General features: G+C 40.8%; 1 protein-coding gene across 2 annotated transcripts in view; it reads right to left on the reverse strand.

The window, feature by feature from the left end:
* Positions 1 to 4024: 4024 nt before the first annotated feature.
* Positions 4025 to 16728, reverse strand: part of FHL5 (four and a half LIM domains 5) — a 31637-nt gene continuing 18933 nt past the window's right edge. Inside the window, exons 2-6 of one of the 2 annotated variants that reach the window (XM_040597815.1) lie at positions 14709 to 14890; positions 12269 to 12443; positions 9303 to 9472; positions 6971 to 7157; positions 4025 to 5706 (exon numbers count right to left, since the gene is read on the reverse strand). In XM_040597815.1, coding sequence (XP_040453749.1) covers positions 5555 to 5706; positions 6971 to 7157; positions 9303 to 9472; positions 12269 to 12443; positions 14709 to 14867 — 843 coding nt within the window. In that variant the 5' untranslated portion in view covers positions 14868 to 14890 and the 3' untranslated portion in view covers positions 4025 to 5554. Of the gene's footprint in view, positions 5707 to 6970; positions 7158 to 9302; positions 9473 to 12268; positions 12444 to 14708; positions 15537 to 16728 lie in introns of those variants that run through there. The other variant, XM_040597814.1, reaches the window with a different exon arrangement.

A 16728-nucleotide genomic window follows, 5' to 3' on the forward strand; every position in this document is an offset into this window, starting at 1 on the left:
CTAAGAATAATTTAATGATTCTGGCCAAAGCTGGTATCTCTAGATCCTTCACTGCAGCCATGTATTGGCGATTGGATAACATCCCTGTGTTACATCCCTGTGCACATATCTGTCCTCCAAAGGTCTTATCTGTCCTCGTTTAATATCAAAGTACTTGTACCTGGTGCTTCTGAGTATGATGGACCGAAACTTCTGTTTGGAAATAGTAATCGATAACCATGGTAGAGGTTTTGTACTTTGGTTAAGGTAGCCAGATTTCCTTGACTCCGTCATTTCAAGTGTTGGCAATTGAGGGGTGAACAAGCATACGCGCACACACACACACACATGTTTTCTTTGAGATATTAACAAAAATGTAGAGGATTTGTTGTAGCATTCCCGTTTGATTGGAAAACAAGTTTGTTCTGGCTATAGGCTTGAATCCCAATGCCTTGATCACATTTCAATTGCTTGAAACTTTTTTGTTTAGAGAAATAATCTCCCAGCTTCCACTTAGGCAGTCATTTAATATTACTTCCTTCCAGCTATCAATATCTATCATTGTATAAAAGTCACTGTGTTTTTACTTGCCTTCCTAAAATACAATACACTGCTTTACATCTGTTCTATTAAACTAAGTGAAGCTCACCAAAACTTTTACCAGGTGCTGAAATTGCTGGTCAACCCAGTGGGGTATGAACAGGTACCTCCCCTCTTGTGGCGAGGCCTGTGAAATGTTTGAAACCACAGGTCCAGAAGGCTTTCGAAACATCACCACTCCCCTCCTAGTGTTCCTGGGGTTGTACTGAGCCACTCTTACCAGAAGGAAAGCCCGGGATGGTATCCACTGGTAGAGTACGAGAACCAGTTGAACTTGCATGTGCTGAGATACTGAAAAAAACCCCAACGTGATGTGACGCCCACTTCACTGATATGGCCAGACTATGTCGTAGCTCTTCCCCAGCCTAGACTCACGGATTTTCTTTCTGGAAAGCCAGGGGACAAGGAGAGAGGATTAAGGATGTCTAGGTTTCATCCTAGATATGTCAAATCTGGAGCATGTGCCACTGCCTGTGAAATGCAGGGAAGTGGTCCTGGTTTCCAGCATTACCACTCTGTGTTGCCTGATATGTCGTCTACTGAAAACACACCTGGATTTTAAAAGTAGTAGTCCAGGAAAAGGCTGATCTCTTGCTCTCACTGTATGAACTTGTCTCAGAGTGAAAAATGTGACATTCAGAAATACGGGTAGAGAAGGGTTACTTGGCAACAATACTGTAGGGCTTGTCTTTGTATTTTAAGCATCTTATCTCTGGGAGTTCTCCGTCAATTAGGCAGTAGTCGAAGAAAAACTTTAGCCTTAAGGACTAAGGGAGGTAATAGGGCACCTACTTCAATCTTCAGAAGTTAGTTCCAAATGGCATCCTTCCTTCCAGTCCTAACTGAATACAGCAGAGATGTGATCAAGGCATTAGGGACGTCACTGCACCTTAGGATAATTGAGTTTGACCATAACAAAGGCAATGTGATTACCTTTGAGCTGGGCAGCTAATACACGAGGAAGAACTAGATATGTTTTAAAAAATAAAATAGTACAATATTAAAGAAAAGCACATGATGTTAAAAAAAATTGACTTAAAAGTATTTTTTTTCAAACTTCCATCCTCTGAAGTTTATTTAATAATATTGAATTGCACTGGAGTCTGTACCCTGATCATCCTGAATGAAATCAAATATTAGCAACAAAGACTGAAGCTGACTATCTGGTTCATTTTGCACAGTGCTCTGCTATCCCAGGCAATCATGTTGTGTGTGCCATTTAACACACTGATCAAACATCACTGTGAAAATGATTGCATAGCTGTTCCCCTCTTGGTTCTGGAGAGAGGTTCTCCTGGACCCTCACTGCTCAGCAGCAGCATCCTTCTAATTTCCAGTTTCCAGTCCTGAGGAGTTTACTTGCCTTTGATCTTCAACCAAACGTAGCCTCTTGGCTTGCAGTAGCTGTCTAAAGCCCTCCATGGTCTGCAGTCCTCCAGAGACATACTGTTCCTTCTTGCAGCCCTTCTCTGTACCTATCCAGGTTGGATTTTATCTACATAAGCAAAGGTGACCCAAATTGTACAGAGTTGTATTGGGTCTGCATGGCAAGGTTTTGCTAGTGACTGGGCTACAGGGGCAGCTTCTGTGAGAAGCTGCCAGAGGCTGCCCCTGTGTCCACGAAAGACAATGCCAGCCAGCTGCAAGATGGACCCACCGCTGGCCAAGGCTGAGCCCATCAGTGATGGTGGTAGGACCTGTGGGATAGTGTATTTGAGAAGGGGGGAAAAAACACTGAAGAACTGCAGCTGGAGAGAGGAGTGAGAATATGTGAGAGCAACAACCCTGCAGACACCAAGGCCAGTGCAGAAGGAGGAGAGGAGGTATTCCAGGCACTGGAGAAGAGACTGCCCTGCAGCCCATGGTGAAGCCCATGGTGAGGCAGGCTGTGCCCTGCAGCCCATGGAGGTTAACGGTGGAACCCACCTGCAGCCCGTGGAGGACCCCATGCCGGAGCAGGTGGATGCCCGAAGGAGGCTGTGACCCATGGGAAGCCCACACTGGAGCAGGTTTGCTGGCAGGACCTGTGGGCCCCTGGGGAGAGAAGACCTCACTGGAGCAGGGGAAGAATGTGAGGAGTCCTGTCCTTGAGGAGGCAGGAGCAGCAGAAACAACGTGTGATGAATTTGCCATAATTCCCAATTCCCATCCCCTGCACCACTCAGGGGAGGAGTTAGAGGATTTGGAAGTAAAGTTAAGCCTGGGAAGAAGGGGTGGGGTGGGGGGAAGGTGGTTTTAAGATTTTTGTTTTATTTCTTATTATCCTACTCTGATTTGATTGGTCGTAAATTAAATTAATTTTTCCCCAACATAAGTCTGTTTTGCCCCTGAAAGTAATTGGTAAGTGATATCCCCCTGTCCTTATCTTGACCCACGAGCCTTTCATTATATTTTGTCTCCCCTGTCCACCTGAGGAGGGGAGTGATAGAGCAGCTTTGGTGGTGGCGTCCAGGCAGGGTCAACCCACCACAAGAATATTACTGCATTTTTGTTTAGGCATTGGTTGCTAGTGATAGACACCAGGAAATATCAACCTGATATCTAATATAACTTTTATTCCAAGTATTTATAGCAATCACATTTATTTTTTATTATTATTTTGAAGTGAAAATGCTCAGTTTCAGATTTGATTGTAGTGTATTTACTGCAGGAGGAATAAATAATTCAGTTGGTATTTCTAAAAATATAATTAGTTGATGAGTCAGAGAGGAATTTCATTTTCCTAAATGTTAAGGCTGAAAGATGGGGATTATCATGATCAGTGTGTCTGACCTGTGACTTTGTCATGTCTTAGGACTCTGCCTGGTAATTCTTGTGTCTGTTTGTAATTAAATTGGAAGATTGCTCAGACAAGACAGAATAAAGGGCCCAACCGCATTCTTGCACTTTGCTGAATGTTATTTCACACAACACAAACAAAAGTTATACCCCACAGACAAGCTTGAATCTAGTGATTCATCATTTTCATTTAAAAATTTCAGACAATTAACATTTACTAATGGGCTAATTTCTGATAACTCAGTGCACATTTTTAGAACATCATACATAACTGTGAACGCTGTACGTGTGTATGTGTATATACATATATATTTAAGGCAATGAAACATATTTCTATTTATGGGAATGCAAGTCTTACCAAGAACCTGTATCAGCCATGTGAAATGTGAAAATAGAAAAAGAAGCAGCTGGGATAAAATGAAAAGGCATAAACTAATCAAACTCTAGACCACAATAAAAGCTGCCATGAAAGCAGTAACTGCAAACCAAAAATGAACACCATGCAGAGGAAAAGATCAATATTTTATTGACTGGAAAACAGACCGCTATGTACTTGTTGGTCAGTCATTATCCATATTGATTTTATGCCACTGCAGTTCAGCTCTGGCTTAGCTAGGCACACATATTCTTTTTTTTTTTTTTTTTTTTTTTTTTTTCTTTTTTTCACTTTTCTACCTAAAGTAATGGCTGTCTTCAGTCTGGATAAAGCCCACCACTCAGGTCAGCCCATTAACTCTATGCACTTAAGGTCAGAATCTAAAGGAGAATATATGACTGAAAGACGTGAGAGATGAGGACTAAACCAGTGCTGAGTAATGCAGAATCCGCCGTTCTTAGTGTCACTGCACCATTCACAATGTCCTGGCACGGGCACTGTAACATGAGTTAGGCCAGTGTAACTTACAGTATGGAAGAAGAAAGAAGAGAAATGTTTGTAACTCAGCTCTAGATGACCTTTAATGATACACACTTGAGTGCTGAAGCTCAGCGAGCAGGTATAACCTCCTCAAAGCCCGGTACCCAGAAACTAACACCTTGTACTACAAGCAAGGGTTGCCTGGCTTGCAATGACAACGTTACCAATTCTTGTCATAATATCGGCAAATGCACATGGCACATGGCAAAATGAGTTGGGCGTTGGTTCTGAAGAGCTTGTACCCTGGTGTAGACAAGCAGGCACTTACAAGAAAAGGGGCAGGCTGTGCATCAAAGACCTAGCGGGGTGGAAGTGGTAAGGCCATTTACAGTGCTTTAATTGCTGGCAAATGAGTTTTGAGGGGAGGAAAAGTACAAGGTTAAAGGGACAAGTGTAAGTTGGTTCTTTGTCTACTAGCAAAAATATATATTCTATGTGTGTATTTCAAGGTCTAGTGAGGACAACAGAGACAAAGTCTTAAGGCATATTAGCTATGGGAAAGTGTAGATCAGCACTATCCAATCTGGGGCAATCATCATCTCTTACAGTATCTCAGTGTATGGGTTTATTTACATTGTAAAGAAGTTATGCCTGAAAAATTAAGTACAGTTAACCAATATGGTGAAAGGACCTGTCAGTTTTTTGGATGACTAAAGACTATATTTGTAAGGAGGAATCTCAGTAAGGAGAGGAAAATGACCTTTTTTCCCTTTATCTGGCCCTGGAATGGGCCTCTGTGACTTGGAGGCCCTCTGTGAAAAAGTACCCTCTCCTCCCACTTTCTGCCTGCTTTGTCAACAACTTTTTTGCCCAAAGTATGGAGAAAGCTGATATTTACAAGTTGTTCTTATCAGTGTTATGACCCAATAGAAAAATGCACATGCTTAGCTTTCCACCCAAGGTCTGCGTCTCTGAAGCAGTGCTAACGCCTCATCATTAGTCATATGCCATATAGGCTTTCACAGTCCTCCCTGGTTCATAGGAAACAAAATGTAAATTTTTAAGCTTCTAACAGCAGAGTGCAGTGTGTTACAAGGAGAAAGATACTGTAGTTATTTTTAAAATATATACAAACCTCTTCTGCATTATTTCTTAAACAGTATACAGCTGTTTACATTTTTTTATAAGCAGTTGAAAACTATGATAGAATTAAACTGCTGTTGGAAAGTTACTTCAATGACTAAATAACTGTTAGACCTTTTATATGGGTTTCTTGCTGCAGAGTAAAGAAGTACATCATTACAGAGCGAGAATAATGCAGCTGTACAGCTCTCCACAGAACTATGAAGCAGAGCCACATCTCTGACAAAGGACATCATCCAGCCGAGTGAGAAATCCCTGGCCCACCAGCGAGACAGAGCATTTTGCACATTTAAAGCATTCCCCATGCCATTGGTGCTCTTCAAATGAGATAAATTTGCCACCTCCAAGAGCTGAAAGAGATTACGAGAAAGAAGATGTAAAGCCAGTATTTCTGGACATGGTTCAGAAACGAAATGTGTTGTTTTCTGATGTGTGATCAGGTTGTCATTCATATAGCAAACAAACAAATCAACAAAAATCCATAATCTGAAATATCCTTTCTTGGCTGAATTGACAAAAACCTTTAAAATTAAATACAGTAAGAAATATTTTAAGTAAAGCCACAACTTGTTTTCATATCCCATTACAAACTCTGAACAGAATGAGTTTGTCAGAATGTCCACTCAGATTTGCTAACTTCCCAACAAACTCTCATGAAAATTATTTGCAATGTGTTGATACATGTAGTTCCTTACAACATTGAGTGAATTTAATTATTTAGACCTAAGTTTTTTCATAATGGAGTCTGTAGGAAATTACTAGATCATGGGATTCCTAACGTAAGTGTCTGAAATAAAATATCGGGGAGTTGTGGGGTTTGGATTTTTTTCAGGATTTTATTTTATTGGTTGGTTTTGGTTTGGTTGTTTGGTTCTTTGTTTTGGTTTTGTTTTGGGTTGGGTTTTTTTGGTGGTTTTTTTTTTTTTTTTTTTTTTTGGGTTTTTTTTTTGTAAAAACATGCCCACTTGATTGGATATTCTTCATTTCCTTTGTCCACTTAAATATACAGCATGCACCTGTAACAATCAGGTGGTACTTTTCAACAGCTGAGTCCACACATAACAGAATTACGATGCAGAACGCCGGCAAATGCTCCCAGAAAGCTTCAGCTATCACAGACTAGTGACATATGTCCAACTATAAATCAGCTAAGTACACAAGGATGCATGGAATAGAGCTCTGTTGCATTTGACAAGCTTTCTGATTTGACAAGTGTGATTTACCAACAGGCAGTTAATTCACGTCCAGTTTGATTGCATTTGCATTTAAAAACAAAGCTAAAGAAATTGCAGAGATGAGGGACTTGTGTGTACTGTTCTGAGAAGAGCCAAAAGTGCCATTTTTGTATTCTTAAAGATGAATTTTGGTGCAGAAGGCACTAAAAAAATGGAGGAACTCCTTTTGGCGCATAAACCGACTCCTTAGCAGTTAGGGAACACGCATGACCAGTAGGTCCTAGCACGATATGTTGCATGTGATGGGGAGATTGTTCCTCTAGTAGTTAACTCCTTCAGTCTTTCATTATGATGGGACTTTTAATGCTGTTTTCTAAAGTAAAGGCCTGCTTTGAGAGGATACATCAGTTTCTGGCTCCTTCTAGAAGATGAGACTCACCTGTAATAGGTTTCTTGCAAGCAGCACACTTCTTGGCATACAGTCTGCTGAAACAGTCTATGCAGTACGGGTACTCGTCTTTGGAAATAAACCTTTGTCCGGACAGCTGGGTGTTACACCCAGCACACACAAAGCATTCTTTATGCCAAGGCTGGTCATGGTAGGTCACTCCCCCAGAAGTTATTACCTAATGTATTGACAAACAGGGACAGAGCAATGAGACTGTGAATTGTGAACAACTGTGAACAATGAAAAGTGAATTGTGAAGGATTATCCGGCCCTTCATAAGTCCTTCTGCTTCATTTCTCTCTTTCCACACACACAAGAGAAGACAGTTGTGGTCACATCAACTGTTTTTCATCTGGAATATCAATCTGACTAACTGTAGTTGAGCTGAACATGCCACTGGTTTGTTATTCTCAATTTTCTGTCACAGGATAACCTCATTGTTTGTAATAAACAGGTTAGCTTCTTCTGAAATTTTCCTCTTATACATGTGGATAAAACCTTAACATCAGGTACACTCTCAGAACAATTCTCAGTGGCGGACAGCGGATGAGAGAACGTACGCTGAGATTATGGCTAATCTCCAGCTGGAACTGGCAGTTTGCTGTCTCCCACTGAAACAGTATTTTAAGTAGGAAGAAAGACAGTAAAGAAGCAAAAGTGAGGCAGGAAGGAGATCTACACTGTCAGAAGAAGAAAAAATGGTGTTTATCAGTGTCATCAAACTTCCCAATCCCTGCAACTCATTCACAGCTCTCCACTGGTTATTTATGAAGAGGGAAATTTCCAGTTGCTTTATGGCTTCCATATGTGTGGTAAAGAGCTGGTTTCACAGAATTTGTGAGAGACTGTTCAGAGAAATTTCTGTAGAGATAAAGATGAGCTGTGAGATAGTGTTTCTACTGTCAAGTCGCATGCATGACAGTGAATGAATGTATGAATGAGTATAATTGGAACAGGAGGAGAAAAATTTGGAGAAGCTTCATTAAGAAAAAACAGTGACACCATCAAATTTCCCAGGGAAATACAGTTTCAGGGAAATAAAGAATAATACTGGGTGATGTCAGGCAACAAAGAAATCTAAGCAGTTCCCAATCCCCCTAGCATTTCAGTATTGGGCTATTTCTAACTCTCATTTGCTTTTCCATTAAAATCTGAAAATCTCTGGCACAAAATTCAAGACTCCAGTTTGGCAATTTAATCTTTTTGGGCTCCATTCTTATTGATGGGAACTGAGGCAAGTTTAAATAGTAAAATTGCTTTAGCTATTATGTAGGGGACTTGTTGCATTCCTAGAATTTTTAAGAAGCAAATCCTGATTATTTCACATAAGTGCTAACCTCTATGCCTCTAATAAACATAGAGCAGAATTACTATATTTGCCATGTGATCATTTAATGCAAATTAAAGGCTAGATGTAGAGACATGGGAATATATAAAGGTACTTTCTGAAGTTTAACTACTGAAGAAAAAAAACAGGCAGCAGATTTTTATTACATTAAAAGCTTTTGTTAGAGTTTTACAGATAAACATTAAATAAGTACAAAATTATAAGTTATTTGATGAAGTGATAAAAACCTAAATAATTTTTGCTTCCATAGTGATACAGGTACTAAAGAATAAGTTAAATTCTGCCATAAAAAGCAGCCTCAAACATTTCCCTAGAGAACACCTAGAAGAGTGTTTTCATCATCCAGAGACAATTTTAAAACATGAGAAATTGAGGGAGGAATGAATTGATTTATTTGTATTTGGGGGGAAAAAGAAAAACCCTTTTGAATTCAAACTTTCTGCTACCCACAGGGGAAGCATCATATGTTGAAACAGTGGAACTCTTGAGTAGTATTTTCACGATGGAATATTACTTAACCTGATTATTGCCTGATGCATTTCATGAAAAAAAACACCAAAACAAACCAGGCAAGACTGAATGCTTTGCTTAGCTTAGGTGGCTTATTATGCATGTGTATATATATGAAAAACATCAAAAAGGGAGGTATGTTTATCAAGGCAAAATAAGAGATTATCAGGGTTTTGCATAACTTTCAGAGAAAAATTCTACCTTTGTTAAAAATCACAATCAGTAACAAAAGAGCCCTAAAGTATTTGTTCTGATCAATAAATTTATTTCAAATATAATCAGGCTTAGATCAATATTAACTAAAGGGGACAGCAGACACTGTCACACTTGGCTTTCAGTGGCCGATGCCAAAAGGAAGACTCTGCTCTTACTCTTAGTTCACCATGCATTTCACATGATCCAGCCCCTTCCCACATGAGCAATATTGCCTCATTAGGGCAATTTTTCAATTTTATGTTTAATTACCTTTTTGCAAGAGTAGCAATGGTGAGCAAATTGCTTCTCAAAACAGGGCATGCAGTAATTCTCATTGTTTTTGGTGATCAGTGGTTTTGTTCCCAATGGTTGCCGGCAATACTGGCAAACGAAGCAGGATTCATGCCAGGAACTTCCCTTAAATTCCATTTTACGGGAACCTGCAAAAACCCAAAGTGAACAATCCCCCCAGATATAGCTTGTAATACAAGTTTTAAATGCTGGGAACACTCCTGGTTTTAACCTTCTATCTCAGTACTGGATCACCCAAGAGAGCACTTATCCTCTGATAAGTTTCTCTGCATGTACTTGAAATTTCAAGAACACATTCGATGACATATGATCACCTGGCAAAAGAAGTGCTAAATTGCCTAAGCTGTGATTTTTAGTCTGTCCTTATATGAGTCTTTTAGTGTTACTTCCCTGTGATATGCTTTAGTTGCTCAGAGTTTTTCTCAGACCAGCCAACTCAGTGATAATGTTCAGGTACACAGCACTTTTATGAATTACAGATTAATTTGTTGGATGTTTAGTACATCTGTTAATGCACTAAATTTTGGCTTCCTTAAGTGAAGGCCCTTCAGTTATAAATGAATTATTTATCTTATTCAGCATAAGATGGCAAGTCTTTAAAAGTAAATACCTTTTTGTGATAAAGCACACTACACTGCCTCGTCTCATAGCTCATAATATTTCCATCCTAGATCGACAGTTCTTTTTATCGTGTTCAACTAGATGCTTTTGATGCGGCGCAAGGCTAGAAAGTCACTCAGTTAAGTGCCTGTCAGAGGAGTTTCAGAGCTCTTAGCTCTGCGTACAGGTGCCCTGTACACCTTAATGTAGATGTGTAAGTCCAAGATATGCACATATATCCAAGAACGATTTTTCCAGTGACTCTCCACCATAACTTCCTCCCCTGCTGGTAGCATCAGACTGCAAAGGGAGGTGCCAGGTGCTTTGCCATCCTTTCCACACAAAGAGAATTGCTGATACAGCTGATGAATCCTGAATACCTGTTTCCTGCACTGTGAGGCTAGTGGAGAGAGAAACCTCCACTAGTGGCTGTATGTAAACATAAATCAGAAGGCTGACTTTACTGTCTTTGTCTGCTGGGTCGTTTCAGCACAGAGCTAGAAAGCTGATGACAAAGAAGTTAACGATATAGAAACTGGTTGGCATTTTCATGCTACTTCAGTTCCCTATTTGTATTGTTACTCCTAGTCTCAGCACTTGCTGCAAGGATTTAGTCTCCTGGAGTCTGGGGCAGAATCTGTAAGGCAGATATACATCAGAGGATAATAATGCAAACCCGAGTATATTCTTGAACTATTCACATCTGGTAAGGTGTACCTATTAGACATTTATTTTTTTTTAAACTATGTAAAATGTAAGCAGTGTATCATCCTTCAACTGAACACCATTCCTACAATATTCGTTTCTGCTAATACGGCTTTTACCTGTAATGAAAAGGAAATAAACTGTAAAAACACAAATTAATGTTACAAGTTGAACCACGACACCAGTAACCTAGTATTTATACTAAGACACTTAATTCTGTCAGCCTATACCTTACTGTTTGGCATGAAGATCCACTGTCAAAGAAAATTCCTATGTCACTGCCAAATTTACTGATGTCGTTGGCCAAAGGTTCCCAAACTAGTAGTCAAGCAGCCGTGGCAGATAGTTTGCAGCTGGTGTTTGGAGCTACATATGTGATCTGTAAAAAGGTTCAAGCTTTGAGGGTACTTCACTCTTCCAAATGTTAGGGAGCCCCTTTCCTAAGCAAGCTGCTTCGTTTTGCCACACAAAGTGCTGTGGCTTCTCTTAGATACCTCTGAAGAGGCAGATTTTAGGCAACCTCTCTGCTGTATGAGCTTTACTGGTGTGGTGGCAATGAAAGGTCTAGAGGATGTCCTGAACAGATCCGAGCAAAACCTGAAAGGCAGTTTAGTGGAAAGTGCCGAATTTTGAAGTTTGCTAATGGCAGGAAAAAACCTATTGTAAACACAAATGTGCTCGTATTCTTTTTAGTAAAGATGCCAATAATGATTTGAACACAAAATGCCATGTTTTGACAATTTAAACAAAAAATATTTCTGAGTGAAAGAAATGGTATAAAGAACACAAACTTGAGGTCTGCTCAATGTGACAGACAAAAGTGCAGGTGTCTTGTCTAACCCGGCACTCCTGCTAACGTTAGCTCTGTCCACCGTCACTCACAGCAGGATCTGCTTCCTAAGAGCAGCAACAGAATCAAGGGCTCAACACGAACACATTTTACCCTGTCTTGACCTGGAATACTCCTCATAAGTATTCATAAACCCTGTCAGTGCTAGACCAGAGGCAGTGTGTCTGGAGAAGGGCAACGGAGCTGGGGAAGGGTCTGGAGCACAGGTGTTACGAGGAGCAGCTGAGGGCACTGGGGTTGCTTAGCCTGGAGAGGAGGAGGCTCAGGGGGGACCTTACTGCTCCCTACGACTACCTGAAAGGAGGTTGTAGGCAGGTGGCTGTCGGTCTTTTCTCCCAAGTAACAAGTGAGGAAACAGCCTCAAGTTGTGCCAGGGGAGGTTTAGATTGGATATTAGGAAAAATGTATTCACTGAAAGGGTTGTCAGGCACTGGAACAGACTGCCCGGGGAGGTGGTTGAGTCACCATCCCTGGAAGTGTTTAAAAAACGTGTAGATGTGGTACTTAGCAACATGGTTTAGAGATGGAAGTGACAGTCCTGGGTTTATGGTTGGACTTGATGATCTTAAAGGTCTTGTGCAAACTAAATGATTCTATGATTCTGTGTCGTGGCGTCTCTTCACTCCCGGGAGGGTACTACAAACAAAGGAGAAGTAGTTACCTGAAAGCTGTTCTGAAGGTCAAGGACCTTGTAGCTTGGTTATTCAAGGTTGTGCTTATAATTAGAAATGCTGTTCCATTTTCCACCAAAGGGTCCCTATAATCTTACCAGGCATAATAGTCTTCTGGCAGTGGAAACACTTAGATGAATACTCATCAGAGTAGCATTCGGTACACAGCAGGACCTCATCCTTGGCAGCAAATGGTTTCTCCACAAGCGAGCGACTGCATCTGGCACACCTGAAGCACCCCTCATGCCAGTGGCGGCCTTTGTAGGCCAGATCCTTGGAGAAAGTAAGGCCATGTTAATGAATGCATTTCTTTACAGTGTTCTTATCCCTCCGCTCCTCCCAGAAATAAAGTGAAAAATGGCAAACATTGCAACGGCGACTTGAAGAGATGACAAGCGTGTCCGTTGGGAAGTGTGCTCAGAGATGATGTAATCACTCAGCATCTCTGTATCAGTGTATTTTGTCGATCTCTTGCAGAGACCATTAGGAGCCGTGTTGGCACAGGCAATTGTCTTTCTGTATGTAACACCAGAGATATGCTTTTATTGGAAGAATCATTTTGTATTTTGCAGTTGGCCTTCAAGGGGAAACAAGTGATCAACATTTTTAATGTGCATGGGCCACCTGACAAGAGGTGCATTCTCCACCGACTCCGAGATGCACCTCGTGTGTTGTTCGACATTACAACTTTTTCTTCCAGCTGACACTATATGACACTAAAGAAAGATCATATTATTGCAGACAACAGGCAACTAAAATCTCATTGAGAACAAAATGATTCTTGGGAAGATTATTAAAAAATCATTGCTTTTATTTATACCTAATATAACTCCTCCTAAAAACTTGGCAGAAAAATGTTTAAGACTCAGCAGGCTTAGGGGACGAAAAAGCTAACAGTATATGCATGAGACCTTGACTAAGAATTAAAAAAGAGGAGCAAACAGCAGATTTTATTTTTCCAAGATTTAAAAAAAAGGGAAAAATGCACCTCTCCACCCACTCTCCCAATTAAAAAGTAAGCCAGACCCTTCCAGTTCTCCTTTGTAAGAAGCACAAAAGGGCAGAAATCCAACCTCATTTTTCTCCATTGTCAGAACCCCACCCTTTAAAGTGCTAAAAATGAAATAAATACCATGCTTCAGTTCAGGAGGTGCTGAGAGCTTCCCACTTTCCTTTGCTTTAGTTAGCACTCTGAACCTGGCAGAAAGTAGGCTAATGACCCCGGCGCAGCCTGAGGCAAAGGCTGGGGAGGAAGGGGAGGGAGACGGCCAAGCTGTAGCACCTTGGCAGAGGTGGGACAACCAGCTATAGACCTCTGTGGTCCGCTTTTTCAGCTGACTCTGGCCTGTTGCACTCCTGTCTTATTATTCCTGCTTTTTTCTCCCAGCTTTTCCTTCCAGTTAGTCCAAAGACCTGTTTCTGTTAATGACCTTCGACATCGGTAGTTCTAACACTTAATTTTAAACTTTAAAAGTGAAATCAGTGAGTTCAGAGCACCTGTTCTTCAGGTGGCCCTGACTGGTGCTACATGTACAAGTCTGCTGTTGAAAAATGCTGATGAGAGTTTGAGGAGTGTCAGCCAGATCAGCATTTTCCTTGGATGACTCCTTTACAGTTCTGAGCTCTAGTCAGACAATGTGCTTTGCAAACCATGAAGTGCTTTGGCCAGGGAGACCTCCCGAGAGGCTTGTTTTAATAACTTTCTGACCTTTTATTTCAAAAGAGCGTAGGCAAAGCGAGCGTGAGGAGAAGGTGAGCACTACACACCGAACTTGGCAAAACAAAGGCATTTTGATAGGTTTCATCTGAACTTAAAAATTCAAAGTCAAGTGTACAGGCTTTAAATTGGAGTACAGGGTACTGGAAATCCTGTCAAAGGCCACAGAGGAACTCGCATTATTAATTAATGTTCTAAAAAGGGAGAGGTGAAAAGAAAGACAAGCTCAGAAACACTGCCACTAACACGCCTTCTGCGAGATAGGCAAGGTAAGTATGGAATTAAGTTAAAATTAAAACATACCTCATTTCCAAAAGACAGAGGGAATAATATATAAATTGTAAATATGGGTTTTCCTCAGCTTGGCATCTGCATGTCAACACCTATAGTAAAAGTAATTTATCCAATACTCAAAATATTTTTTCCATGGACATCTCTCAGATATTTCAAAGTGCCATTCAACTTGATCCACCGCGTTACACCATCCCCCTACCGTCTCTCAAGCACTGCACAGTCTCTGCAGCCAGCGAGTGACTGGGGGGGAAGGATGGAGTCTAGTTGTGCTCCACACATACACCACAGCCTTGCCGTATGTTTGAGGTACATGTATGTGCAGATTTCCTGACCTTTGGCCCCAGAGCTTTCCTATTCTTGGAAAGTAGCACTGTTTCTCTTTGCTGTGCGTGGCTGCACAATGGCTATGCTTAGGTCTCTTCACCAGTACAGGGATGTGCAGAGCTCTGGATATAGAATCTGCCATTAAAGAAATGGGATTTGTATATAATTTAGAAAAGAACAAGAAGTGAAAGCTAAATGCTTACCTTGGAGTCGCACTCAATAGGTTGCTTGCACTCTTCACAGGGGTTGGCAAACAGGCTGTCATAACACGTAACACAGTAAGCGTTTTCTTCTCTCAATGCATATTTCCTTCCACGAAGAGCCTGCAGGCAGTAGTGACAGTCTGTGTGACTGCTGGTCATTCTGGTGGGGCTCTCCACGTGCTCTGGAAAGATGGAAAAAATCATTCAGTGGAGGACTATTTGCTTGCTCAGATAACAGGTAATGCTGCCTTACCTGTGGAAGTCAGGACAGGTGTTTCTCGGTCATTTGCAGTGCCCTGAATTTCTAATGCTGGTCTGTTCCATAATAAAATGGTAGTCTTTAACAACATATACTGTTTATTTTGTTACCTACATAACAGGGAGCAAGAAGGTTGCCTCAGCTTAACCTAATGGTACTTACACTCTTAGGTCAGATGCCTGAAGATAAAGCTGTCTTTGCATTCGCTATGTATTACTGGCATTATGAGCATTACCTACTGGATTGTGAGGCACGGTTTATCAAGAAATCAGGGAACAGAGAGAGAAGCAATAGTTCAAAAAATAAACCAGCTATGGAGTTAAAAGGCCCAAGAAAAGTGTCAAGCACTTTGCAATGTGTTCCTGGCTTTCTCTCGCCATTCCTATCTTTTTGCTCATTCCTTCCTTTTCAAAATACTCCCCTCTACCTGACCAAACAGAAGGAAGACAAAGGACTCCAAACTATGTGGCTGTTATTCACATAATCCCAGCTATGCTGCTAACATTTGGTGTCAATGAAAGGTGACACAAATACCTCTGGATAGCAAAAGAGCTATCTCATAAAGAGAAATAAACTAAATCATAACTGCAACTCCCAGAAGGTTTCCCTTGTTGTTATTGGAAAATATTTTCTTTTCCTACATATTTATTTTATTTCTTTATTGTCAGGTTCCATGTTGGCAGTGCCAAAATGCTGTGAGATAGGTTATAGTTCTGTGCCAGACAAGTGCAGGAAATACCACAAATCTACTGAGAGCCACTTGTACGAGTTTCCCATCCTTCGGTTTTCCAGGCTAAGAAGGCTTGGATAAGCATGCAAACGTCAGCTGCTTATAGATCTGCAATGCTGAATGTTTTCAGGATCGTGGAGATGAAGACTTAGTCTTGTTGCTGGTTGGATTATCAGCACTTTGCTAAAATTGGGTCTTGGTTCCTGGGAATGAAGGAAGAAAAATCCAGAAAGTTCCCAGTGAAGCAAACCCAGAAACATCTGCTGGACTCATTGGATTGCGCTCTTCATTAAACTTGAGTGTAGCTGCAGACAGTGCCAACAATCATAAATTTTAGAGGACTTGAGAATAAGTCCTCTAATGGGGATGGTCTCCTAAAATATTTAAGTATCAGTGACTTTTAGCATCTGAAATCCTTGCGCTTTGAAAAACAGTTTATCCTAACCAGATGCAAAGCCTGAAAGTAAGGAAGAGACGCACGTGAGGAACAAGATTCGAGGGAGTGCTTAGCCATCACAGAGCTGAAATCTAGTCCGGTTAGAGTTACTGCCTCATACTTGTTTTTATACACTCACTGCCTGTCCTATACCCATGGTTCAGTTTTAAAAAGGCATATCATCTATTTCTGGGTTTCCACTTTGTGAGATGTAAACCAAAATGATCATTTGAACTATGAGAAAGAACAATTACTGCAGGTCTCCACTGGCACCAATGCATAAAGTCAGGCATTTATTAATTTAATCCTGGAGGGATAGTAGTAAGGCAGTGGAAAAGGGCAGGGAGAGAGGCGATAATGCTTATTTCAGACCAAAAGTAATGATTCAATTGTTTGGCACAAGCTATGGAAAACTTGTTGTTCCTGTAAATTGAAAATCTTTTGAGTTGATTTACTGTATTTCTGACTGCCTTAAATATTTGTGCTAGCCAAGACAGAGTGTAGTAAGGAAATCAAATAATCTGTAACTCAGATCAGTGGGAAACATGCTTTCTTAAAAACATTACAGGTATGTTTTTTGTGATACCCTTGGAAC

The sequence above is a fragment of the Falco naumanni genome, chromosome 6 (assembly GCF_017639655.2).
Source record: "Falco naumanni isolate bFalNau1 chromosome 6, bFalNau1.pat, whole genome shotgun sequence".
NCBI lineage: Eukaryota > Metazoa > Chordata > Aves > Falconiformes > Falconidae > Falco > Falco naumanni.